The sequence below is a fragment of the Xenopus tropicalis genome, chromosome 9 (genome assembly GCF_000004195.4).
Source record: "Xenopus tropicalis strain Nigerian chromosome 9, UCB_Xtro_10.0, whole genome shotgun sequence".
NCBI classification, from domain to species: domain Eukaryota; kingdom Metazoa; phylum Chordata; class Amphibia; order Anura; family Pipidae; genus Xenopus; species Xenopus tropicalis.
In genome coordinates, this window is record NC_030685.2 from 57982421 (window position 1) to 58009201 (window position 26781).

The window sequence follows — 26781 nt, forward strand, 5'->3', positions numbered from 1 at the left end:
TCTTTCATCTTAGAGGTTTGCAGCCTTTATTAATTCAATGAAGTGATGCATTTTTCTGTAGCTCAGTCTCATGTTATTGACTCAGACAGTCACAATTTTTGGGGCATGGTAACATTTTGCAAACTTCCAGTATAGGAAATTTTTAGTCTGACCCCTGAAGTGCAATGGTGTTAGTCTTATGATTTGCCCTGGTGCTTGAATATAAACCAAAATGAACATAATACATGGAAGTTGGCAGCTTACTGGCAGCCTCAAGAAAGAAACTTCATTTGAAATGCTCTGTTAAAGAACATAGGGTAATGGCATAATCTGACATGGGCACATTACTCAATACAATACTTTTCCTGAAGTATTTATGATGATTTTCTTTTGAACATGCTTTTGCCTCAGTTGGTTTCCTAGCCAGTAATCCAACTTCAGAAAGACAAATGTAGGGGATCAGAAAACCCTGTCCCCTGTTTCTCAGTCTGTGACCTCATCCAGCCTAGCTACAGCCTGGGGAGGGATCCGGTTGGTTGGCTGGCTGCCCCAGTGCACGTCTGGGAGATGTGTGCCTAAGTTTGGAGCCAAAAATCTAGGGGCGGGCCCAGCAGTTTATAAAGGGAAAGTTGGGGCTGGGCAAAATACAGAGACTGTGCCAGCCGTGGATAGCCCACACAAGTTCCTCAGGACAGGATTATCAGTCCTCCCTAAGCTGTTCTATTTTCTATTTCAAAGTTATATAAAGTTTGACTTTGCTGCAACCCGTGTGTGATTATTTCCTAGTGGAAATCCCCTAGAGGTGCATTCCTCAGTGTCCACTAGGTGGAGGCACTGCGCTGTTCCCAGTTCCCAGTATCAATATTACTCTGAGAACACATATCTCCTGACATTACAGTGAATGTGCCAAGAAAGTGTTACATAAACATTGTGCTGTTTTGGTGTTTAGACCTATAGGCAGTGCTTCCTATGCTTTGATGTGGGACATGAAGACAGGAAGTTTTAGGCATTTGACTGCTAGGGCACCAAAGCACCCAATTTACTGAAGGCCTTGGAGGGTTTGCTATATGTAAAAGACAATGTGAAGAACTAACTGTAATGGAGTGCAGAGCAAAATAGTTGGGGTAACTATCTGTACATATGAGTGTGATGGCAGCAATGAACAATAAACAACAGAAAACAGCAGAAGAAGAGAATTTGTAGGTAACAGCTAAAATGCCATATGTCTGCAAAATATGAAGTTCTGGAACAATGTGTAAGAGATGAAATGTTGTTGGGTGTTGCTCAAATCAATGTTGCGAGGCTACAATTCCCACAATTTCCACTCATAATATGAAGGGTTAAAGCATGATCGGAGCTGTAGTCCAGCTAAAATAGAAGTAGATTCTAAAAGTAACTCTGCACAAATGTTCCCAAGTCCTTTAGGGCCAATCAACTAAGGTTCCTCTAGTGCAAATGCTTTTTGTTCAATTTACACTTTACTCTTTCTTCTTGGTTCAACATATGAGGCCGCTGCTCAAATAAACCAAATGTAAAAATATATATCATGATACAGAATAGCACAACATGCACTATCTGCATAAAATAAAGTTTGGTATTTGGTTGGGTTGCTTTCCTCATATTTTGGACTGAGTTTGCACAAGGGCTGGACCATAAGGGTTTGGAGCACCCTGATTTGAAATGAATACCTTTGGCAAGTGATGAGAATGAAAATGATCAATACAGGTATGGGATCCAGTATCTAGAAACCCTGTTAAGTTTCAAATTACAGAAAGGCCATCTCCCATAGACTCCATTTTAAGCAAATAATTCTAATTTTAAAAATGATTTCCTTTTTCTCTGTAACAATAAAACAGCAGCTTGTATTTGATCCCAACTAAGATACAATTAATCCTTATTGGAAGCAAAACAATCCTATTGGGTTTATTTAATATTTAAATAATCTTTTAGTAGACTTAAGGTATGGAGATCCAAATTATGGAAAGATCCCTTATCCGGAAAACCCCAGGTCCCAAACATTCTGGATAATGGGTCCCATACCTGTATAAGGATTGATCCATTGGATCTGGATGTGCTGGAACCAGTAAACAATGCAATGAAGGCTTCATGTAAAGATGGAAGGTACAGGTTTGTATTATAGAGAGCAGATTTTCTGAATACAGCTAATACATTCTTGCTAAATACAGCTTCAGCCTTAGAAAAAAACAAGCAGGGAATATTATTTTTACCTTTGCACTCTTTTATTTCCCTTTTTAAGGACTTTTAAGGTCTTATTTTCCCAACTTTTCTATTTTCCCAGCTATTTATTCGAAAAATAGTCACTTTATGTACAATTTAAGCTACTGAACTAAGTCACAGCTGCTGGGCATTCTACTAAAGTCATTTCATTCTGAGTGCAATTGGCAGCAGCATATTGTATAACATAATAAAATAAGGCTGCCACCAGCAGCGTTTGAGATGTGCCCTGAATGTCCTTCCAAAAGTCTGTGCCACCTCCTACCCCTTTATACTGGCACTTATTATTTCTCATTCAATCATTCAAAAGACTTGTAATCTGTGGGAGATTTTTATGGCAACAATCTTTTGGGTAAAGGTACACAGTGTATTGTGCACGAGTGAAATGAGTCTAAACGCTTAAAATGTGTGGCTGACATCAGTATTTCTCAGAGAGGCAAAGAAAGATATTATATAGTACCTATGATTGCTAGGCTTTCTCCAAAGGGGGATATGTCCTAGAATCGTATGGTGGTATATGGTGTGGGATTATGTTGATCCAATGTGCTGTACATTAAGGCAAGTACACACCTATTGTACTTATTGTAAGTTATGCATATGTGAAGGACACTATAAATGATTTGTGATCCAGATGCCTGGCGAAAAAATCGATTCGCAGCGAATTTCCGCATATCGCCAATGGCAAATTGTTTTGCAAAACTTTCTTTTGCAAAAATTTGCCTCAAAAAAATTTGTTGCACATCAACAAAAAGTTGCAGTCACCTAAAAATGGGTGCAGCTGTTTAAAAAAAAAACACAGGCGACAAAAAGGTTACGCAACAAACACGTTTTGCAGATTTTTCGCCATTTCGTGAATTTACTTGTAGTTTCGCAGTTTGTTTGCTGAAGCCAAACAGGACAGATTTGCTCATTACTATAAATCATAATTGGCATACAAAAGTGAAAGAAATCATGGTGCAGTTGAGAACACATTGAACTTTGTCGCTTGTCTTAATATACAGGTATGGGATCCCTTATATGGAAACCCATTATCCAGAAAGTTCCAAATTACAGAATGGCCCTTTCCCATAGACTCCATTATAAGTTAATAATTCTAATTTTTAAAAATGATTTCCTTTTTCTCTGTAATTATAAAACAGTACCTTGTATATATATATATATATATATATATATATATATATATATATATAATTACTCCTTATTGGGGGCAAAACAATCCTATTGGGTTTATTCAATATTTGAATGACTTAAGTTATGGAGATCCAAATTACAGAAAACCCCAGGTCCCAAGCATTCTGGATAACAGGTCCCATACCTGTATGGTCATTGTAAATAACCATACTGTATATCATCTCAGCAAAGCCACAAAAATGGGGTGTAAGACTGTTGACAAACCCTCTGAGCAAATTAAACTCAGTGTCATAGACCTAATTTATCTGTTTTTTCTCTAGCACGAAGTTGGCTACTTTCACCATTAAATGAGTGGAGTTCCTGTGAAGCAGACACTTGTGTTGTAGATGGTGTTTGCTCACATGCTTGCAGTTGATCACAATTTAGATAACAGCAGAAAGAGCAACCAACTAAAATGTTCTTTAAATCCATACTAGAATGCAGTATTTTGTATAACAGATATAGGATCTATTATCTGGAATGCTCAGGCCCTTGGGTTTTCAGTATAAGGGATCTTTCTGTAATTGGAAACACCGTACCTTTTGGTTTTGCCACCAATATGGATCCATGCAGCTTAGTTGGGATGAAGGTGTTATTTTATTATTGCAGAGAAAAAGGAAATTAACAAATAGAATGATTTGCTTAAAATGGAATCTAAAGGAAAAGGCCTTCCAATAATTCTGAGCCTTCTGGATAACAGGTTTCTGGATCCCAACTAGGGATGTAGCGAACCTCACAAAAAAAGTTCGCGAACCCGTTCGCGAACTTCTGCCAAAAAGTGCGAACTTTTGCGAACTTTGCGAACCCCATAGACTTCAATGAGAAGGCGAACTTTAAAACCTAGAAAAGCCATTTCTGGCCAGAAAACTGATTTTAAAGTTGTTTAAAGGGTGCCACGACCTGGACAGTGACATGCAGGAGGGGGATCAAGGGCAAAAATTTCTCTGAAAAATACGTTGTTGACACAGCGTTGCGTTTTGTGCTGTAAAGGGCAGAAATCACACTACATTTCTAAACTTGTGTAATAAACTGCTTTAAAACGCCCGGCGTCTACATGCCAATCAAGTCGTGTAAAGGTTAGGGCCGGTTCACACGCAAAGACAAAACGCCGCAGTAGTGGATACGGAATATATTATTGCTGGTGGAAAAACATCGCTCAGGTGATTTTATTGCAATGCAATGTCACTACTATGTGTAACGGGTTTGGTGCTCTACTACAGTGGTGTGAAAAACTATTTGCCCCCTTCCTGATTTCTTATTCTTTTGCATGTTTGTCACACTTAAATGTTTCTGCTCATCAAAAACCGTTAACTATTAGTCAAAGATAACATAATTGAACACAAAATGCAGTTTTTAAATGAAGGTTTACGTTATTAAGGGAGAAAAAAAACTCCAAATCTACATGGCCCTGTGTGAAAAAGTGATTGCCCCCTTGTTAAAAAATAACTTAACTGTGGTTTATCACACCTGAGTTCAATTTCTGTAGTCACCCCCAGGCCTGATTACTGCCACACCTGTTTCAATCAAGAAATCACTTAAATAGGAGCTACCTGACACAGAGAAGTAGCCCAAAAGCACCTCAAAAGCTAGACATCATGCCAAGATCCTAAGAAATTCAGGAACAAATGAGAACAAAAGTAATTGAGATCTATCAGTCTGGTAAAGGTTATAAAGCCATTTCTAAAGCTTTGGGACTCCAGCGAACCACAGTGAGAGCCATTATCCACAAATGGCAAAAACATGGAACAGTGGTGAACCTTCCCAGGAGTGGCCGGCCGACCAAAATTACCCCAAGAGCGCAGAGACAACTCATCCGAGAGGCCACAAAAGACCCCAGGACAACATCTAAAGAACTGCAGGCCTCACTTGCCTCAATTAAGGTCAGTGTTCACGACTCCACCATAAGAAAGAGACTGGGCAAAAACGGCCTGCATGGCAGATTTCCAAGGCGCAAACCACTTTTAAGCAAAAAGAACATTGAGGCTCGTCTCAATTTTGCTAAAAAACATCTCAATGATTGCCAAGACTTTTGGGAAAATACCTTGTGGACCGACGAGACAAAAGTTGAACTTTTTGGAAGGTGCGTGTCCCGTTACATCTGGCGTAAAAGTAACACAGCATTTCAGAAAAAGAACATCATACCAACAGTAAAATATGGTGGTGGTAGTGTGATGGTCTGGGGTTGTTTTGCTGCTTCAGGACCTGGAAGGCTTGCTGTGATAGATGGAACCATGAATTCTACTGTCTACCAAAAAATCCTGAAGGAGAATGTCCGGCCATCTGTTCGTCAACTCAAGCTGAAGCGATCTTGGGTGCTGCAGCAGGACAATGACCCAAAACACACCAGCAAATCCACCTCTGAATGGCTGAAGAAAAACAAAATGAAGACTTTGGAGTGGCCTAGTCAAAGTCCTGACCTGAATCCTATTGAGATGTTGTGGCATGACCTTAAAAAGGCGGTTCATGCTAGAAAACCCTCAAATAAAGCTGAATTACAACAATTCTGCAAAGATGAGTGGGCCAAAATTCCTCCAGAGCGCTGTAAAAGACTCGTTGCAAGTTATCGCAAACGCTTGATTGCAGTTATTGCTGCTAAGGGTGGCCCAACCAGTTATTAGGTTCAGGGAGCAATTACTTTTTCACACAGGGCCATGTAGGTTTGGATTTTTTTTCTCCCTAAATAATAAAAACCCTCATTTAAAAACTGCATTTTGTGTTTACTTGTGTTATCTTTGACTAATAGTTAACGGTTTTTGATGAGCAGAAACATTTAAGTGTGACAAACATGCAAAAGAATAAGAAATCAGGAAGGGGGCAAATAGTTTTTCACACCACTGTATGTGTAACGTGTTTGGTGCACTACTATGTGTAACGTGTTTGGTGCACTACTATGTGTAATGTGTTTGGTGCACTACTATGAATAACAGCAAACAGCACTGGACACATTAAAGAACAGTAAGTTAAATAAAAAAAATAAAAAAAATTAATAATAAAAAAAAAGTGATCTCTGGTTGGTGCTGGGGGTGAACTACTAGGAGCAGCACACCAGTCCCCCACAGCTAGACTAATAGCACTGGGCTCTATAAATTACAGTAAAAAAGTAAAAAAACACAAATAAAAAAAAATGATGTGAATGTGTGGTTGGTGCTTAGTGCACTACTATGAGCAGCACACCTGTCTCCAACACACACAGACGGAGCTGCAGTACACAATGAAAAGAAGAGTAACAGTAATCAGAAGTAAAAGCAGTCCTTACAAGGACTATTGGGTTACAGCAGATGAGATCAGCAGGACAGCTGCCCCCAGCAGCTACATACAGAGCAGTAGAAAGTAGATTACTAGTCAGCAAAGCTACCTAAACTGTCCCTCAAACCCCTGCACAGCTCTCTCCCTATGCTAACTCATCAAGCACACACAGGCAGAATGTAAAATGGCTGCTGGGCTTCGGTTTATATATGGAAGGGAGTGGTCCGGGGATGGTCCAGGAGGGAGAGCTGCCTGATTGGCTGCCATGTATCTGCTGGCTCTGGGGTGAGAGGTCAAAATTTGGCTCCAGCTAAGGCGAACCCAAAATTGCGAACATCGCTAAAAGTTCGCGAACTTGCGAACACCCGATTTTCGTGCGAACTAGTTCTCCGGCGAACAGTTCGCTACATCTCTAATCCCAACCTGTAACATAAAAGTTCAGGTAAGAATTAGTTCTGAAAATTTCCATAATTGCAAAGATCAGGGACAAACCCAGAATAGTGAGAGAGCAGCAGATGAGGTTGGAACATGAAAACTAAGATGCCTTTCTCTGCATGCAGTGAAATGCTAATTGTGCCTCATTACAAGGACAATTCAAGGAGCACATTCACAGTATAATGTAACAGTATTTTAATGCAATATAAATAGAAGCTTAGCAGTACACACATAAAAACAAATATAGGGTGAATTATAAAATATGACAATAAAAGTGTTCCACAATTGTTTATGACAAATGGTCTGGCCCAACATGAAAACAGCCTGATTGTGTGAGCACCGAGCCATTCTGCTGCACCTTTGCATTACTACCCAAAAATGGACACTGCTTAATAAAACATATACAAAAAGAAAATACAAATACAAAAAAATGAATGTTTATTGGCTTTTGATAAAAGCATCCTTAGGTAGTTTCCCTAGACTCTTATTTGTGTTGTAGTGTTTCAGTAGCTGCTGCAATAGCAATCTTTATTTGTTGCATATTCAGTTCTGACTTGTGTTTCTGTCATGTGAGGTAGGACTAGAGGTTGCAGGGGTTCTGGATGTAACTATGTCCAACAGGCCTGGACTGGCAATCTGTGGATTCTGGCAAATGCCAGAGGGGATGCAATAAGATGCCATAGACAGTCACTTTCATTAAAGGTATTTTCATCAAAATGCACCCTTCTCACTTTCATATGGTTGGGTTTGGCGGCGCTCAGTCCTTCCTGCCTTCAATTCCAAGTCAGGATCTGCTGTGCCTATTTACGCAGGGGAACCCTGGAGCTACAACTACACCCTACCCATTAAGGGGCACATTCATTAAAGCACGCTGACCACGATTAGAAAAAATTTGATTTTTTTCTAAAGTACGACTTTTTTGTGATACGTTCGTTATTCCATGAAAAAGTCGTACTTTTCATACTTTTGCAAAAACGACTATCATTTGGCCAGGTTGTAGCTGCAGAGTGCCATTGAGCCCTATGGGAGACTTTCCTTGGGCCGGGTTGGAGCTGCAGAGTGCCATTGAGCCCTATGGGAGACTTTCCTTGGGCCAGGTTGGAGCTGCAGAGTGCCATTGAGCCCTATGGGAGACTTTCCTTGGGCCAGGTTGGAGCTGCAGAGTGCCATTGAGCCCTATGGGAGACTTTCCTTGGGCCGGATTGGAGCTGTAGAGTGCCATTGAGCCCTATGGGAGACTTTCCTTGGGCCAGGTTGGAGCTGCAGAGTGCCATTGAGCCCTATGGGAGACTTTCCTTGGGCCGGGTTGGAGCTGCAGAGTGCCATTGAGCCCTATGGGAGGCTTCCAAAATCATGCACAGAAGGATCAAAGTCAGAAAGGTTTTCACGCTGTTAACGATCGTTCGGATACGAAGATTTCGTAACTTTCAGATCACAACTATGCTATTTTCGTACGACCACACCACAAATTTTCGTGCAATTTACGCACATCAGCAATAATCGTGGTTACTACGATTTTTTTCCAGTTGTGCTTTTAACAATCCGAAATTCGTGCTTTAATGAATGCGCCCCCAAATCTTCTCCTTTATTTTATTGAATAAGTTTTATCTGATTATGTGCCTGCTGTGTCCCACTGAGGGACCGTATGTTTGGGAAACAGGGCAGAGAGCATATGAGAGGGCACAGATTTACTGCAGACTATAAATACCCAGAATATCCAGTGCCAGCCACAGTGGTTGGTGTTCAGTTGTGGGATCTGGGTAACCAATAGATCTCTATCTTGTCCATACTTAGTTTTTGCTTCCTATGGACTTTTCATTTCATGTTTTCTTGTCAAAATTACATTTTATATAAACCACACTCTGTCTGCCTGTGTGCATGTGTATACAGTATATACATATATATTACAGTTTCAGAACATGTAAACTTGTTAATATGTAAACATTTAAATCTAATGCATCCCCTGTTATACTTTACCACTGGAAACTCCTTCTTTTTCCTTTTTCCGATCTGTGGCAAACACGGTACAAATCTCTACCATCTGCTTTTGTTTACTCACACAGAATCACATAATGCCTTCAAAAGCGGATTAGATCATTTTGTATAAGCGGGATATGCCGGGTTACAGTTATCCATTTACACAAGGGATATGCTGATCCAGGGACAATTTGCATTTACTATGGGTTTCCTTTGCTTGAGGGAAAATAGAAATAGTTTGTATTAGGTGGGTCTTTTCTTTGCCCTGGATCAGTAATGCCAGTGACAGTTTTGGATTTGATAGCTACTGTTTTTCTGCAAAATGCAGAAGCATGTAGATAAGATAAATTTCCTTGACTTTCTCACATATAATATTTTGAACAGGCAAAAATATTCAGATATAAAAGTATTTTATTAAAAAAAAAGAATCTTGAGAGATTTGCTGGAGGCAGAGCTGTAAGGATAGTTCCGTTTGTTGTACAGTGAGTATGGGCTGGGTCATGGTGCAGTCTTCTTGAAGGGGGTCTTGCTTTATCCACATTTAATTTTTCCTTTATACAGAAAAAATATAACTGTTTATATCTTTATCTTGAATAAAGTAAAATAATTCCTATGCCAAAGTCCTATTAAGAGAAGAAATGACCATTGTTCTGCGACTCCTTGGTGTGTTGGTGATGCTCTTCTGCTGCTCTGTATCATCCCTGCTGTATCACTACATTGTCTTTGGCTCCTGGTGCCCTTTAATTGGATATAAATAAATATAATAAATAGTCCTAAGAGCAAGGCAGGCCACCAACAAGCCCAATAAAAACAACATTAATGTTGCCCCCCCCCCATGCAAATAAAATATGCAAATAAAAAGAGGATTTTTTTAATCTCCAATTTTTTAATCACCCCTAAGGAGCCAATTATATTGTGGTAATTTTTTCCCTGAATAGAAAATGAAAGAAAAATACATTTGCTTCTTTATACATCAATTTGTAAGACACCATGAACCAAAATAATGTTCTGTGAATAGCTGCTAACCACTTAGAATGTAGAATTGCCCATGACTTCACTATTTCAAGGTTTGTAAACAAGAAACATATAAAAATAAAATAAATCTTCATTGTATGAAATCTAACATCACAGGCTATAAAATGAATACAGTTTGGCAGTGTTTTTTAAGTATCTGCAGGTTCAAATTGCACCCCCTGTGTCTTTTGTGCAGGAGATTTTTTTAACTTATCCTGACTGGAGTGCTCCTCGGGGGAAGACAGTAATCTACAGATCAGGAAGCTGAATGACTAAAGATAATTTGGCTAATGTACCATGTACAATATATTTAGATGGCCTTGTGATACCTTGACACCCCCCAGTTCGCTGGAACTGGAAACCAAGCAAATCAATTTGTTTTGTGTGTTCCAAGGCTAAAGGTTACACAGAAGCTCTGTGTAGTATATTGGAAGATATGTCTCTGATTAAACTGTTTTATAGCTTTATCTTAGGTGCCTGCAAAACAAACAGATGGGGAATACCTTAAAGTGGCCATACATGTTACAATTACAATCCTTCCCATGACCATTGGTTGTAGGAAAGATTGTTTGTTTTCTTGACTAACGTTAAGGGCTCTGGCACACGGGGAGATTAGTCGCCCGCAACAAATCTCCCTGTTCACGGGCGACTAATCTCCCCGAAATGCCATCCCACCGGTGAAAATTTAAATCGCCACTGGGATGGCATACGCGATGGCGCAATTTCAGTGAAATCGCGGAAGTTGCCTTGAGAGGAAACTTCCGGGATTTCACTGAATCTTCAGATATGCAGGTAGAAACAAAAGAATTCTACCTCTAGCTGATGTTTCAGCATTAACATTTTGCCAATGTTCGGGTGCCTTCAGAGAGACGGCACGTATCCAAGGCTTTGCCCGATATTAGTTGCCTCGTCTCCCACCATACACACAACAAATATTGTACAAAACCTCCATACAGTAATATTGGTACATGTATGGCCATGTTGTGTAAAATAAAACTCAAACCCAGCTAAGGCTTCCCAGGGTCAATGGTACAGTTCAGGCATTCTCACCCCTAATAATGGCATTAAGGTTTTATCTGTTGATAAATTGTCTTTGAAAGGAAGCTGCTTATAAAGATTTTCTCTTCTAATGAAATGACGAATGTTAAACTACTTAGGTGTTTATTTTCATTTTTTATTTTCTTCTACAAATGGCACTGTTTTGCCTGTGCTCTATGAAGAAGTTAATTTTACTTTCTGTAAAACTAATGCAAGTATTCTCACAGCCTTCTGCTCATTGGAGGTAGCTGCTTGTTCTTACTCAAAGAAAAGAAATAGGAAATTTTACAGCATGTACTAAATAGAGTGTTGGCATGACTTGCCTGGTTGCTGGATTATATACAAGGAATCTAAATAAATTATAGTGCCTCCTGGGATGGATTTGGCCTCCTCAACCCTGCCCTTTAATAAACAGCAAAGGTAGGAAGTGGCATTGTACAAAGAGGAAACTAAAAAAACTATAGTAAACAAAACATTTTAAACAATGTAAGGAATGTATATTAATGTCATGCACACACATTCCAGAAACAAACACACAAAAGGCAGAGGAAACTCACAGCGAAGATCCCCAACCAGAAAAGCAAAAATCCAAACACCAGAGGTTATACAGTACAGTACAGTAATTACTTCTATATTTGTAATATAAGGGAAATTTAATAATGACTGTGGAATTCACAGCTACTAATGTAGTAGTGATGAATGGAATTCCTTGTGTTTAATTGGACAAAAACTAGGGTGGTCAACAAGCAATCTGTGAATTAGGGGAAGACCATTTTGTAGTGGGAGATGGGTAATGGCTGTTTGGGCAGGCATTGAAAAGAATTGTTCACCTTTTAGCTAACTTTTAGTTTGTTTTAGAATGGCTTATTCTAAGCAACTTTTTAACTTTTTATTTTTTTTTTATATTTTTTTTCATTGTTTGCCTTCTTCTGCCTCTTTCCAGCTTTCAAAGGGGTGGTCAAAAAACAATTGCTCTGTGAGGCTACAATTTTATTGTTACTGTTACTTTTTATTGCTTACCTTTCTATTCAGGCCATCTCCTATTAATATTCCAGTTTCTAATTCAAATCAAAGCCTGGTTGCTGGGGTACTTTGGACCCTAGATTAGGAATTTTAGAGGATTGCATTGAATGGTTGGGTAAGAGTAGAAAAATTGCGTTAAGCAACAACCACACATTTATAATCTGACTTCTCAAAGCTTACTTATTTGTAACATCAATGAGGGAAACTCTTACCTTGGTCTGCAGCATACCCTTGGTTTTATGGAGGATGAGCTGACAGAGGGATCCACTTGGAATTCCCCTATATTACTGACCTTGTAGATGTAGTTTTATGTTATCTCTCAGTGCAGACTACAAGCAAACTTAAATCTGACATAAAGCTTCCTTGTAATCAACCTTTTTGTGCCCTTTAACTCTCCAAAGTAGATATTCAATCATGCCTACATGTCAACCACCTTTCCAATGTAATGGGAGAAATGTGCAATTTCTGGTTGACAATATTACACTCTGAAGAGACTTCAGAATGGAGATATGGTGCTGTTGTAGAAAATAATGTATTTATTGCCTTTAGTGATGATCATTTGAATCAAGAAGAAAGTAGGGAGGAAACAGAGCATACAGGATTCTCTCTGCTGGGCAAATCCACCCCTGGAAAATTTAGAAAAAACTTTCATTGTGGAATTTAGCTTCCAATATCAATTTCTAAGGTTGCTAGACAAGAGCTACCATCATGCTTTAACCCTTGCTAATGTGCTGTAATATGTACTATTCTACAAGAAGTAGTATATCAACCTCTAGGTTAAACAAGACTGTCTTTGTCATGTTTGGCTACTATGCACGGGAGTGCCAGCCTTTGAAAAATATGACCAGAGGTAAATAGATAGGATCACCATACGGGGTTTACCTTGACGTGGTATGGTGGCTTACCAATCTACAATTTACTAATGAAACAGGGGACCAGAGAATGTGCATTGATCAATCCCCCTCTCTTTTTTGTATGCTTGTAGGTTAAACATATCTCAGATTTGTGTTTGATTATTAGGGAAATCCACATAAACTGCACTGTTGTATAACTCCAAATCAGTATAATGTCCTGAAGGGGGTTGTACACCATTAAATTAACTTTTCGTATGATGTAGAGTGCTAATGAGACAATTTGCAGTTGGTCTTCATTTTTTTTTTGTTATTATTTGTGGTTTGTTTTTTTTGTGTAGCAGTCCTAGCAACTAGGCAGTGGTATGAATAAGAGACTGGTATATGAATAGGAGAGGCCTGAAAAGAAAGATAAATACAGTAACAAAAAGTAACCATAACAATAGAATTGTATCCTCACAGAGCAATAGATTTTTGACTGTCGGGGCAGAAGAAGGCAAATAATTCAAAAACTATAACAATGAAGACCAATTGAAAAGTTGCTTAGAGTTAGCCATTCTTTAACATAAAAAAAGTTGACTTAAAGGTGAACCACCCTTTTAATGCATCTAGAACAAGAAACCAAATACAAAAGACCCTGCCCATATGGGCAAGGGTCATATGAAGAAATACACATTTTTAATACAGTTATACATAGGGTGAAACCCCCCATTCAAAAATGTATTGTAAGTGGGATTTGTGGAAGAGGAGTCAAATAACCTTGAGCAAATTTACACTCGTAACTATAATATGCCTAAAGTACAGTATGCTGAGACAGGCTCCCGCTTTCCAGCCCAAAATAAATGCAATATGTGAGCACATTGGCATACAGGACCCATGCTGTTAAACACATATGTTGGGGGATGCTTGCAGTTTAATAATTTATTAATAAATGTTTCTTCCTCTTAAGTGGAAAACAAATCACATATCCCATTACATCTTTTGTAGTTGTTTTTTAAATGGATGAGATGCAGTGCTGAACAAGTACGTGTAATAGCAAGTCACATAATATAACACATAGAGGTGAATATAGAATCTTCTTTTCATCACCGCCCCACTTTACAGCTCCGTGTACCTGACTGACAAGGGTAAAGTTACGGCGTATATAAATAGATGTTTATAGTAATGGAAAGAGCCATCTGTGCCCGCATCTACATGTGACTGCCATCTTCAACAATGATACATACAGACAGCCCCATATGGTGCCATTATTCACAATACAGAGGCCTACAATAGCAGCAATGTCAAAGCAAGACAGTTTCTTATACTAATAAGCTATAACAGAGAGTGGAGATGTATTTATTGAAACAGAAATGTAGGTAAGTTTTTTTGATAGTTATGTTATTTATGATAAAGTCTACCCATTCTTTCCAATTCTTTCTGTGTATGAGTGGGTGGCCATAAGAAGTCTGCTGGGATAACGCTAATGTGTTAGCACTTCAGTCTGCATTACTTAATGGGCATATATAAACCCACTCAGCAAAGGTTATCAGAAGTGCTAATGGCTCTGAGAGCTATGCAGAATACAAAACTGAAGTTTAGGAGATCAGAGCCTTCACTTACTTTCATTGTGCATTTCAAGGATTCCAAAGACAGTAAAAAAAAAATAGAAATTGCACTTTCCTGTGGGAGCATCCAACTGTTTCATGATAAAAGAATTTTACCCACTGAACTGTAAACAAAGTTTACTTTTCATTATAAAGCAACAGTTTGCATAATTTGTTTTGCCTAAAAAGTGTGGAAATTTACATAAATTAAGGGAAAAAAGATCCCTATTACAAACTCGACAGAAGAGATGGCTTGCTGCTAACTAATTACCCACAGATGGCATATGAAGATTGTTTATTTGCTTCTGTTGTTGCAAAATTTTCTATTAATTTGGCGCTTCCTCACACATAGTGATTGACGCCATCATGAATATGGATGCTGGCTGGATGATTCAGTCGCGTGCTTGCCGCTATAGTGTAACCTAATGAGTGCCGGGCTGCTTATTGAATAGGGTGCTAAAGGGCAGCATAGTTGCAACCATCTCTTTCAGTGCTCTACGGTCATCTCATAGACTGGATAATAACTCTGTACAAATGTTAAAACAAACCAAGGGCAAATGCCAGATTTGCTTGGAAGAGATTTCTATCCCTTTTATCAAATATGGAATTGGTCTATAATTGGTCAGTGGACCATGGTGTTAAATCTGACACTTAATTCTCACTCTGTGGCAGCCATGTTCTTCAATCACTGACAGTCTTTTAATTCCCCCAAGTCTGGTCACCTATATTGCTTAACCCCTGAGTCATTGGACTGTGTGCCATATTGATACTTTGAACTGCATTTTTTTCCTCTGTAGGGAAAGATTGTATTCTTTGTTCCCATGCGACTCCCTCTAGAATTTTATCTCCCTGATATATGTGTAGACTTGCAGCAAAAACACATATACAGCACATGCATTAAAATTCACATGGTTAAAATATTGTGTTTAATTACAGATACATTTTGGGGTATTGCCATGTGGAGGGTGCACCCAACCTCCTATTCCGAAATAAGCGCAGGTACACCTATTAATGCAGTGGAACCCTGGAGCTACATTCAGACCAGGCTGTAGCTTCATGGTTCCCTGAATTCCCTTTGTCAATAGGCACAGCACATTTGCAGCCAAAGAACCGGCCGCATGTGTCACTCTCATGACAAACCAGAAATTTCTTTAACCAGATTTAGCAAACTTGCAGCACAGTTGTATTCAATTTACAGCTAAGTCTGCACTCAGTTATAATAATTTTGACACGTCGGCTGTAATAGCATCAGGTGCAACTCACCCAGCAACCTCTGGAATTGAGGGTTTAGCTGCATAAAAATGCATTATTTGTGGCCTTGTTCAAATGTAAATATGGACCAAAATCTTGCGGTGTCTCTGACATGTCAGAAATATCATATATAATGGTGTATGAACCTGTGGCACAGCATGGTCAGATCAACAGAACCTTCATCCAGGTTTTACGGATACTGCTTTGGATGTATCTGACAAATTTGAAAGCTACCCAGTTTGCATTGTTTCCATTCCACATGAATCAGTGAGCATCCATCCCATGCCATGTGAGCCATGTGCCATGTGAATCATTCTACATTATGGAGTAAGAGTCCACAATAATTTAGATTTTTTGTGATTTTGCATTACAGCAGTGACCCCCAACCAGTGGCTTGCCAGGAACTTTATTTTATGTGTTGCTCCGCCAACTCTATACATTTGAATGTGGCTCACAGGTTTTTTTATAGGGAGTTACTCTCTCTTCTTAAGGTTTGCTTTAAGACAGGACAGAAAGAGCATCACAGGGGCCCCTTGGAGGAAAGGATAGATATAGCACAACTCCATGCCCTGGCTCTACTCTCCTAGGGTGCTGGCAGGCAGCGTGTCTTTCCTCCGCTCCTCCTTAGCAGATGGTTTTAGTTTTATATGCAGCAAGAAGCATCACTCCGCCTGTCCTGCTAAACAGATGCAGTATATTCATTTTTTTTACATTGCAATAGTGATAGGTTTTTTTTTAATATGCTACAGAAATGCCTGCATATTTAAACTGATTTTAGCACTGTACAATATATCACGGTCTGACTGTAACTGCAAGGTGCAAGTTGGACCAAACAAAACCTAACTGTTGATTTATTGATATTCATGACTGTACCACAGGCATGTTATAACAGAATGTCCTTGCAGTTTCTTCAGCAGTAGGCACACTAATGGTGGCTAGAATATAAATGTGCATTCCATTAAATAACATGATTATTAAGTATAAATGCTTTTCATAACTGTTGTTCATGCAGGCTTCTCTATTATCACTGTTCCTGTACTTTGTCCCTATCTTGCCTTCAGTCTTGTAAGTCAGAAGTTGCAGACATTACGCAGCAAATCTACGCTGAAGTACAAACTTGTTCTAACCCAAATAACTAATCCAATCTAAGCCTTTGACAAGAGTTTACGCATCTCTTATACACACCTAAGCTGACCTTTCTCAATCGAGGAGACGAAGAAGGTTGTTATTGTGACTTCTGCTTCAGAGGTATTTAACAAATAAGCCAGGGTGCAGCCATTAAGTACAAACTCAATAAAATTGTCCATTCCATTGACCTCAGCAATGTTTACTGAGCTTGAAATTGCTTAATTGGTTCAAGGGACGTCAATTTAGAGATGATTGTGCTTCCCTGAACTTGAATCCATTCTCTGTGCTCTCTAAAAACAATTACTCGCTTGTAGTTGCTTCTGTCTTGAAGCTGCAGGATCCCAGAGTGAGCTCGTATTGCCCAAGAGATACTGAAGCGAGAACTCAGTCAAACCTAATATATTGTTGCTGCTAAAATAGTTTTTAGTTATCGGCACTATAGCCGGGCCACATTTCAACAATTCTGTTGAATCTTGCCCGTCCATTTTGGTTTTGCTTTAATTTTTTTTTTTTTCCTTTAGTTTTCAAGGTGTTGTATTTTATAGTCAAAATCAAAAACAATTAAAGTAAAATGAAAAGATGGTTTAGTATAAAAACAACAGCCATTGTAAGGGAATAGCAATTGTTCTCAATAGAGTTCATTGGAGTAAGTTTTTACATAAGGGATATTTATCATTAATAACATTGCACAGTAGGTTTGCCTACGAAATGTAGTCTTCAGATTAGGCGAAAATACATTAAAGGAACAGTAACACCAAAAAATGAAAGAGTTTTAAAGTAATAAAAATATAATGCACTGTTGCCCTGCACTGGCAAAACTGGTGTGTTTGCTACAGTAACACTACTATAATTTATATAATAAGCTGCTGTGTAGCCACGGGGGCAGCCATTCAAGCTGGAAAAAAGGAGAAAAGGCACAGGTTACATAGCAGATAGAGATGTAGCGAACTGTTTGCCGGAGAACTAATTCGCACGAAAATCGGGTTTTCGCAAGTTCGCAAACTTTTAGCGAAGTTCGCAATTTTGGGTTCGCCTTAGCTGGAGCCAAATTTTGACCTCTCACCCCAGAGCCAGCAGATACATGGCAGCCAATCAGGCAGCTCTCCCTCCTGGATCACCCCTGGACCACTCCCTTCCATATATAAACCGAAGCCCAGCAGCCATTTTACATTCTGCCTGTGTGTGCTTGATGAGTTAGCATAGGGAGAGAGCTGTGCAGGGGTTTGAGGGACAGTTTAGGTAGCTTTGCTAACTAGTAATCTACTTTCTACTGCTCTGTATGTAGCTGCTGGGGACAGCTGTCCTGCTGATCTCATCTGCTGTAACCCAATAGTCTTGTAAGGACTGCTTTAATTTTCTGATTACTGTTACTCTTCTTTTCATTGTGTACTGCAGCTCCATCTGTGTGTGTTGGAGACAGGTGTGCTGCTCATAGTAGTGCACTAAGCACCAACCACATATTCACATCATTTTTTTTTATTTGTGTTTTTTTACTTTGCTACTGTAATTTATAGAGCCGAGTGCTATTAGTCTAGCTGTGTTGGGGACTGGTGTGCTGCTCCTAGTAGTTCACCCCCAGCACCAACCAGAGATCACTTTTTTTTTTTTAAATTTAAGTTACTGTTCTTTAACGTGTCCAGTGCTGTTTGCTGTTATTCATAGTAGTGCACCAAACACGTTACACATAGTAGTGACATTGCATTGCAATAAAATCACCTGAGCGATGTTTTTCCACCAGCAATAATATATTCCGTATCCACTACTGCGGCGATTTGTCTTTGCGTGTGAACCGGCTGTAACCTTTACACGACTTGATTGGCATGTAGACGCCGGACGTTTTAAAGCAGTTTATTACACAAGTTTAGAAATTTAGTGTAATTTCTGCCCTTTACAGCACAAAACGCAACGCTGTGTCAACAACGTATTTTTCAGAGAAATTTTTGCCCTTGATCCCCCTCCTGCATGCCACTGTCCAGGTCGTGGCACCCTTTAAACAACTTTAAAATCAGTTTTCTGGCCAGAAATGGCTTTTCTAGGTTTTAAAGTTCGCCTTCTCATTGAAGTCTATGGGGTTCGCAAAGTTCGCACTTTTTGGCGGAAGTTCGCGAACGGGTTCGCGAACTTTTTTTGTGAGGTTCGCTACATCTCTAATAGCAGATAACAGATAAGCTCTGTAGAATACAATAGTGTTTTATCTGTTATCTGCTAAGTGCCTGTGCCTTTTCTCCTTTGAATGGCTGCCCCCATGGCTACATAGCAGCTTATTTATATAAATTATAGTAGACTTTCTGAAGTAAACACACAACTTTTACCAGTGCAGGGCAGCAGCACATTATATTTTATTTACTTTTATAGACTTTAATTTTTTGGTGTTACTGTTCCTTTAAAAGGTATAAACTTTGCAATAATAATATGAGTCACTATATTATTACAACAGAAAAGCTGCTACTTGGAATAGATTGAACAAACAGAATACAGGTTGATCCTCCTAAATGACTGTTTTTTCCCTCACCAGTATATATATTTCAATCATATGCTATGTAAGTGACTGGGAGTGTTCATTTTATTCTGAAACATTCCTGACATGTCTGTATGTTGTTTGTTTTCTTTAGCAGATCTTATTCCAGCAAAGGCTTAAATAATAGCACAGGGCAATTGTCATGTATAAGTATTCTCCTGGTAGGAACCTACTGGTCTTGCCACAATAGTGACGCATCCTTTATTATATAAGGAATTCATGAACACATAGCAGTACCTTTCCCTACATTATCTAGAACCCCTTGTTGTTTATTTGTGCACCCCCTTATATTGTCTGGCATTTCTGATCCCTTAGTGTCACCTTCCTCTTTATAATATGGATTCCTCACCTTGGTACCTCCTACTATTATATCTTGAATCCATGTTGTAGGTCCCACCTTTCCCAGCTACAGTCAGGTGATCCAAGTGGAGCCAATAAAAGGGCAACCACTTGGGGGTTTTAACCTTGAAAGCAAATAAGTTTCAGGTGTGCAGAGGATTTCTTGTTGTTTTCTATATGTATTTTGTGGTCACAATGTCATTGCACCCCCGCCTAATGGTTTAAAATTTAGTGCTTGAGCACAACTTTCCCTTTTTTGCTATTGTATCTAGAATCCCAACCTTCATAGTCTTATATCCCACTATTTATTCACTATATGCTCAAGGAGAATGGTGGACATATTTTATTTTTTAATATTTCTATTTTAGCTATAAATAGTCTGTAATCCAGTTAAAATTTTCTTTCTTTCTCTTTTTTTTTTTTTTATCACAGAGGCACCAAGTTAGCAACTGTGTCCGGCGATAAGACTGTACGGCTGTGGGACTTTTCAAAGTCAGAATGCATATTAACGTTGGAAGGTCACACACAGGCAGTATGGGGATGCTCTTGGCACAGTTGCGGAGATTTTCTGGCCTCTTGTTCCTTGGATGGCAACAGCAAGATTTGGGATCTCAACAGGTCAGTCATTTTCTGTTACAAGAATGAATTAAATAATATATTTCCCAGGTCTGCAGCCTGTGCACTGGATGAGCATAGAAACATTTTGTCATTTTTTGCTAGGGAATCGAACATGTTACTTTTAATGAGCACCGCAGAGTCTTTCTTTTTGGCTTCTCCTTCTAAAATCTGATTATGTTGGCTTTCTCTTGCAGAACATTTTAGAACTAATTAACTTAAGCTTTGTTACATGTGTTGGAAACAAAACTCATGTCTGCCTTAAGGTATTTTTACCTTCAGTTCTTATGTATTTGCTATCTCCAACTCTTTCAGTGAAAAAATTCATTTAAAAGCACTTTTTGGTGTATTAGTTACTGTTGGTACCTATTCACTGTTACAGTAATTGGTAGCTGTTTGCCAGGTATGAAATCTCAAATATACCTTTCATCTTTCAGTGGTGACACCACTCCATCCACAGTCACCTTTAGTTAATCTGCAGAGACTGTCTGACAGCAAAGGTTAACATGAGTAAAATCCATAATTGACCTCCCTTTTCTTTGGTTTTCTTTGCCCACTGAGACATTCAAAAGGTAGTTTGTGTCATCCATCAAATATGAAATTGTGGAGGTTACAAAAAAAAACATAATAACACTTTAAAATACCCCTGGTATACGGTAGCATATCACAGCTATACCAGCAACCGTCTCTCTTCCAACAGGCTGTGATAAACAGTAAATAAGAAATAGCCACTAAATAACTGCCTTAGCGAGTGTAATCTCTGTCCTCAGCAGCTGAAAAGAATGTTGTATTTCATCAAGCAGCTCATTTCATTTCATAGTATGATAACGCTCTGCTGCCTCACAGCAAATATGCCATCCATGCCACTTTACACCAATACATATAGTAGCCCAGCAAGATTAATAAAGACTTTCCTTTGGAAACATAAATATGTACCGCAAGGTTATAAGCTTCATTTTATTAAAATTGCCAGTTCTAATGTTTAATCATTATTCACATGCAATTTACTGCAGTCCGTAATGTTTTCCGGCAATACCTATACCTATCTGATGGACGATATGTATAGTATGAGTAGTATGTAGCCCACTTTATCTTTAATTGTGGCACTACCTGCTGATATGTCACTATACTTGGCGCTTTCAGAGATCCTGAGCCCCGCTTACTTTGGGGAACAGCTGATACTTTATACTTTGGCGTGCCTCCACCCAGAATAGGGATAGAATGAACTATCACTCCCCTCCTGGGACCTAATACGGTACTGCAGTGTGAGGACTCCCAACACTCCTGGCACCTTGCCCCCTCCCCGGGGTAGTTGCTTACCAGGCAGGTGGATCCTCCAGATATGCAGAGACAGGACACTGGATTGATGTTTAACCAGTGGAACTTATTTATTGTACAGTTGTATCAGACAGGCAGATTATGCACAGGAACCATGAGGCAGTCAGGGTATACTCCCTCTTCCTTAAGAGACCCTCTCTCCACGAGATATTAGCAGTACTACACGCCAGATGATTCCCTTTAGGGGTTCCCTCCGGTACTTCTCGCCAGAAGCCCCTCTCTAGGGCACTTCCCGGTACTCCCGCCAAGCGGACACCCCCTCAGCAGACCTCACCCCGGTACTTCCACTTAGATACCCCTGGATTAGGCTAATCTCCTATACTTAGCACTTATACCCTGACTCCAGCTATGAGTGCTGGTGGATCTTAATCCATTAAACCTCCTGTCGGGGCCACGCTGCCCAACTAGATAACCTGTCTCCCACTCCTAGAGTGGTCTATAACAAATCTCTAACTGTCTAATGCTAACCTGTGGTGTACCTCTTATCCAAGAGGGGTCCCAGGCTAAAAGACCTGCAGGCACATGGCTGCACAGCCTTATATACTGTGTGCACCCTGTGGTCTAACTATTGAACTGCAGGGAAACTAAATCCCAGTTAACCCTTATAGTGCCAAACCACCCAAGGTGTCCCACTACTAAAGTGTTACCCTCCCTGGGGCCTATCCTGGGGGCAACCAACCTAGGGGACCCAATTTCTAGAGAACCCTACATTCTCCCCCTTGACAAAAAATGTCACCTCCTGGCTGACATACCTTTAACCAAACATATACATTTTACCCACACATTTCTTATACCCAATACTTCTTCCATGGTCCCTCGCGGTGTCTGCGCAGAAACCTAAATTACCTGGGGAAGAAACAATAAACACACTTTTACCTTTCCCCCACTCCCAAAGTCTTGGTATAAGTCCCAAAGTCCTTTTTCCTGAAAGAAATTGCACACATACTCAGAAATGCACAGGACAATGATCTCTCAAAAACAAAAGAAATTTTTATTAAACAGCTCCTTTACTACTCCCTCCTCCTCCTTGAGGGAGTCCTTACCCCCTGGTGCCCGGCACCTCCTGGGGTCTTCCACCAAACGGGTGGGGATACTCAACACAAGTGGCATCTCCAGCCGGCAGCTGCCAAGCCCTCCTGGGCTATAACTTGGGGCATCTCCCCTTAACAGATGAACACTCCCCTGGTTGGGAGTAGTGGCAGGCAGTCCAGGCCTCCACGTGCTTAAACTGACAAGGCAATTTTCCTTAAGCACCCCCTTCACACGAGATAGGTGAAACGCTGCTTGACATCCTCATAGGGGGTATAATACCTGGGATGTGGCTTTTCTACAGTGCGGCCACTCTCCAGAGTGTCCTCAATACTAAAGTAGCGGGGCTTGGGGTTATACTTCCCACAGCTCTGCACCGCATGTTTTAGAACTGTGCGGCCCCACCACCACTCCTGTTCAGTGGCCCGCACAAATTTCCAGGCTTGCCTGCGCTTGGCTCTGTCAGAGCTACTTAGGATATTTAGGGGCATCTTTTTCTTCCTCTGGATCTCCTCCACGACCCACTCTTCCAGCATATGCCCCATCCGCTCGTATACCCACAAAGGGGCATAGGGCATGTAGTAGCCCCACATCATGTGCACCCTAAAGTTTATCACCCGCTGGATCCTAGACACTGAGCGGAATACTGCTGGGTCTGCCTGTCCAGGCAGCACCCAAAACTGCTTCTCTTCCTGTGGGCTGATTTTAGGCGGTGCTACAAAGCTGGAAGGGGAAGCGAACATAGGGCCCTGGTCTGCTGTGGCCTCTTCCCCAGAGTCATCACCCCCTGGGGTGTATTCACTGGATGAATGAATCCCCCCCTGTGATATGAGGGTGGTCGCCGTTCTGATGTAGCATCCCTCAGGGACTGCAAATAGGATGGTGGGGCTAGAACCTCCTCCTGACCCGTTTCAGAGGGCGCTGGTGATGGGGGCCCCATGAATTCTTCCCACTCTTTATCCCTGGTGCCCTGGTAGCGGCCCCGCCGGGGTCCCCGCCGGCCTTTCCGGCCCCTGGGGCAGGTAGCTTGAGTAGCGTCACCCCCTGCCAGTACATCTGGTCTAACCCACGAGTCACTCAGGGTCCCCTGGGTACTCACCGCCTCGGCCGCAGCTTCCACCGCCCAGTCAACAGTGGCGGGAGCGCTGGCCCACTCAGATTCACCCTCCGCACCGGTAGCTGTTTCCTCCGGTTCAGCCGCGGGGTGAATTTCCTCTCCCTCCGGTTCAGCCGCCGGATCCATAACGTCCCCCTCCTGGGTGGAACTAGGGCGGGCAGCAGGACTTCCCCGCGAATCCGCCTCCTCCTCATCACTGAGGGTGATGGCGGCATAGGCCTCGTCCACGGCCTCAATTTCCAGCACTTGCTGGCCTCTGGGACCTGCTCCAAACGGGCCACTCCAGTACGGCCGGTCACAGGTGGTGCACAGGGCCCCGGGATGCTTCATCGATCCAAAGGACTCGGCTTCACAGCCGCCACAGAGGGGCACCATCCAGTGCAGAGTGTCATGCACTTTCATTTCTGCAAAGCTGCCGGCCCAAATGAAACGCCGACCGGTATCCTCCATCCGCACCCCCTGTCTCTTTGGTGGCTTGGGGAGCGTTGGGGACTCAGACCCCGATGGCACAAGCTTGCTTTGGTTGGGCATGCTGATGGCTCTCTTCCAACACTCAGCTCCTTCCCTTAGCACAGCCACACACGATCTGCCCAAAATGGCCGCGATGACGTCACCGGTCAAGTCGCGCCCACTCTGTTTGGCGCACTTTCCCAGCCACACGGTTGGCTAAACGCTCTAAGGGGCGGCTCCAACAATCAGAACTGTTCTGCCTCCTCCTCCTCACGGGGCTTCCCACGGAATTTCCCGGGTCTGTTTGGCGCCACAAGCCTGCAATCTGATTGGCCCAGGGCAACTCCTCTGCTCTTTTGGCGCCAATTATCCCTCACTGGATACAGATTCAGGGTGCCCAAAATTTATCCCATACGGAGGTCAGGCTTCCAGATTTACACTAGGCCCAAATGCTGTTATGGCCCTTCTGCACTGTTCCTGCTGTTCTTTTGCTGCTGTTTCGAAATCTCAGCAGTGCCTCCAAATGTAGCCCACTTTATCTTTAATTGTGGCACTACCTGCTGATATGTCACTATACTTGGCGCTTTCAGAGATCCTGAGCCCCGCTTACTTTGGGGAACAGCTGATACTTTATACTTTGGCGTGCCTCCACCCAGAATAGGGATAGAATGAACTATCACTCCCCTCCTGGGACCTAATACGGTACTGCAGTGTGAGGACTCCCAACACTCCTGGCACCTTGCCCCCTCCCCGGGGTAGTTGCTTACCAGGCAGGTGGATCCTCCAGATATGCAGAGACAGGACACTGGATTGATGTTTAACCAGTGGAACTTATTTATTGTACAGTTGTATCAGACAGGCAGATTATGCACAGGAACCATGAGGCAGTCAGGGTATACTCCCTCTTCCTTAAGAGACCCTCTCTCCACGAGATATTAGCAGTACTACACGCCAGATGATTCCCTTTAGGGGTTCCCTCCGGTACTTCTCGCCAGAAGCCCCTCTCTAGGGCACTTCCCGGTACTCCCGCCAAGCGGACACCCCCTCAGCAGACCTCACCCCGGTACTTCCACTTAGATACCCCTGGATTAGGCTAATCTCCTATACTTAGCACTTATACCCTGACTCCAGCTATGAGTGCTGGTGGATCTTAATCCATTAAACCTCCTGTCGGGGCCACGCTGCCCAACTAGATAACCTGTCTCCCACTCCTAGAGTGGTCTATAACAAATCTCTAACTGTCTAATGCTAACCTGTGGTGTACCTCTTATCCAAGAGGGGTCCCAGGCTAAAAGACCTGCAGGCACATGGCTGCACAGCCTTATATACTGTGTGCACCCTGTGGTCTAACTATTGAACTGCAGGGAAACTAAATCCCAGTTAACCCTTATAGTGCCAAACCACCCAAGGTGTCCCACTACTAAAGTGTTACCCTCCCTGGGGCCTATCCTGGGGGCAACCAACCTAGGGGACCCAATTTCTAGAGAACCCTACAAGTATAATGATACAAAGTTAAATTTAAAAAAAAATAACATGTATTGATGTTAAAATTGTGATCCCTTGGACATTTTGACCACCTATAAGCTAGTTTGCTATGAGTTTGAGTTCATTTGGAAGGCTGCATGGGTGGATTTTTATTAAGGCTAGGCATTCCTTGTGCAGAGTGAAGCCCCACCCCCACTTCCTGTTCAGGGGGCGGGGCTTCACTCTGCACAAGGAAGCAAAGGAAATGATCAACTTCTAACTGAGGAACCAGGTCAGACAGAATGCTGGGACAAAGGTAGGTAATTCTGGAGGCTGTTTAGAGTTATTTTACTGATATAGAAAAAAAAAGGTTTACTTGTTCTTTACGTTTACTAAAAAATAATTTAAGCATTAAATATACCCAAATAGGATTGTTTTGCCTACAAAAGTACAAGGTACTTTTTATTATTACAGAAAAAAAGAGTATCATTTTTTTTAAACTGGAATTATTTGCCTAAAATAAACTCTATGGGCGATGACTTTCCTATATTTTGGAGCTTTCTGGATAATGGATCCCATAACAGTATATGTTTGTGACATGGGTTATGCGGACAAAAGTTTGGTGGGCCATAGACCCTTTTGGCTGAGAAACCTAGTAACATTAGATTGCCTTCCTGTTATTACCGATAGACATCATAGACATTGTTCCTACTTGGATTTGAAGAATATTCATCTTTTTTAGGGCCAAGAATAAATATTAAGCACATAAAACCTCCAAAGATGATTTCTGGCACTCTTATCATGGTAATATATTCTGTCTGTATCTAAACTGGCTTTGAATTGGAAAGGGCAGAGAGAAAGTGAAATCCCGTCACTTGTATACTGTAGTTATCCCACTGTATTTAGTAATCAAAAATGAAATTCCTTGCTCACAGAAAAATAGCTTTGCTTCCCATTCTGTAATGGCTTTCTTTTAGG

General features: G+C 41.2%; 1 protein-coding gene across 1 annotated transcript in view; it reads left to right on the forward strand.

The window, feature by feature from the left end:
- spag16 (sperm associated antigen 16) overlaps positions 1–26781 on the forward strand; it is a 459738-nt gene that overhangs the window by 228674 nt on the left and 204283 nt on the right. The window contains exon 12 of the mRNA XM_031892910.1: positions 20223–20408. Coding sequence (XP_031748770.1) covers positions 20223–20408 — 186 coding nt within the window. The remainder of the gene's footprint in view (positions 1–20222; positions 20409–26781) is intronic.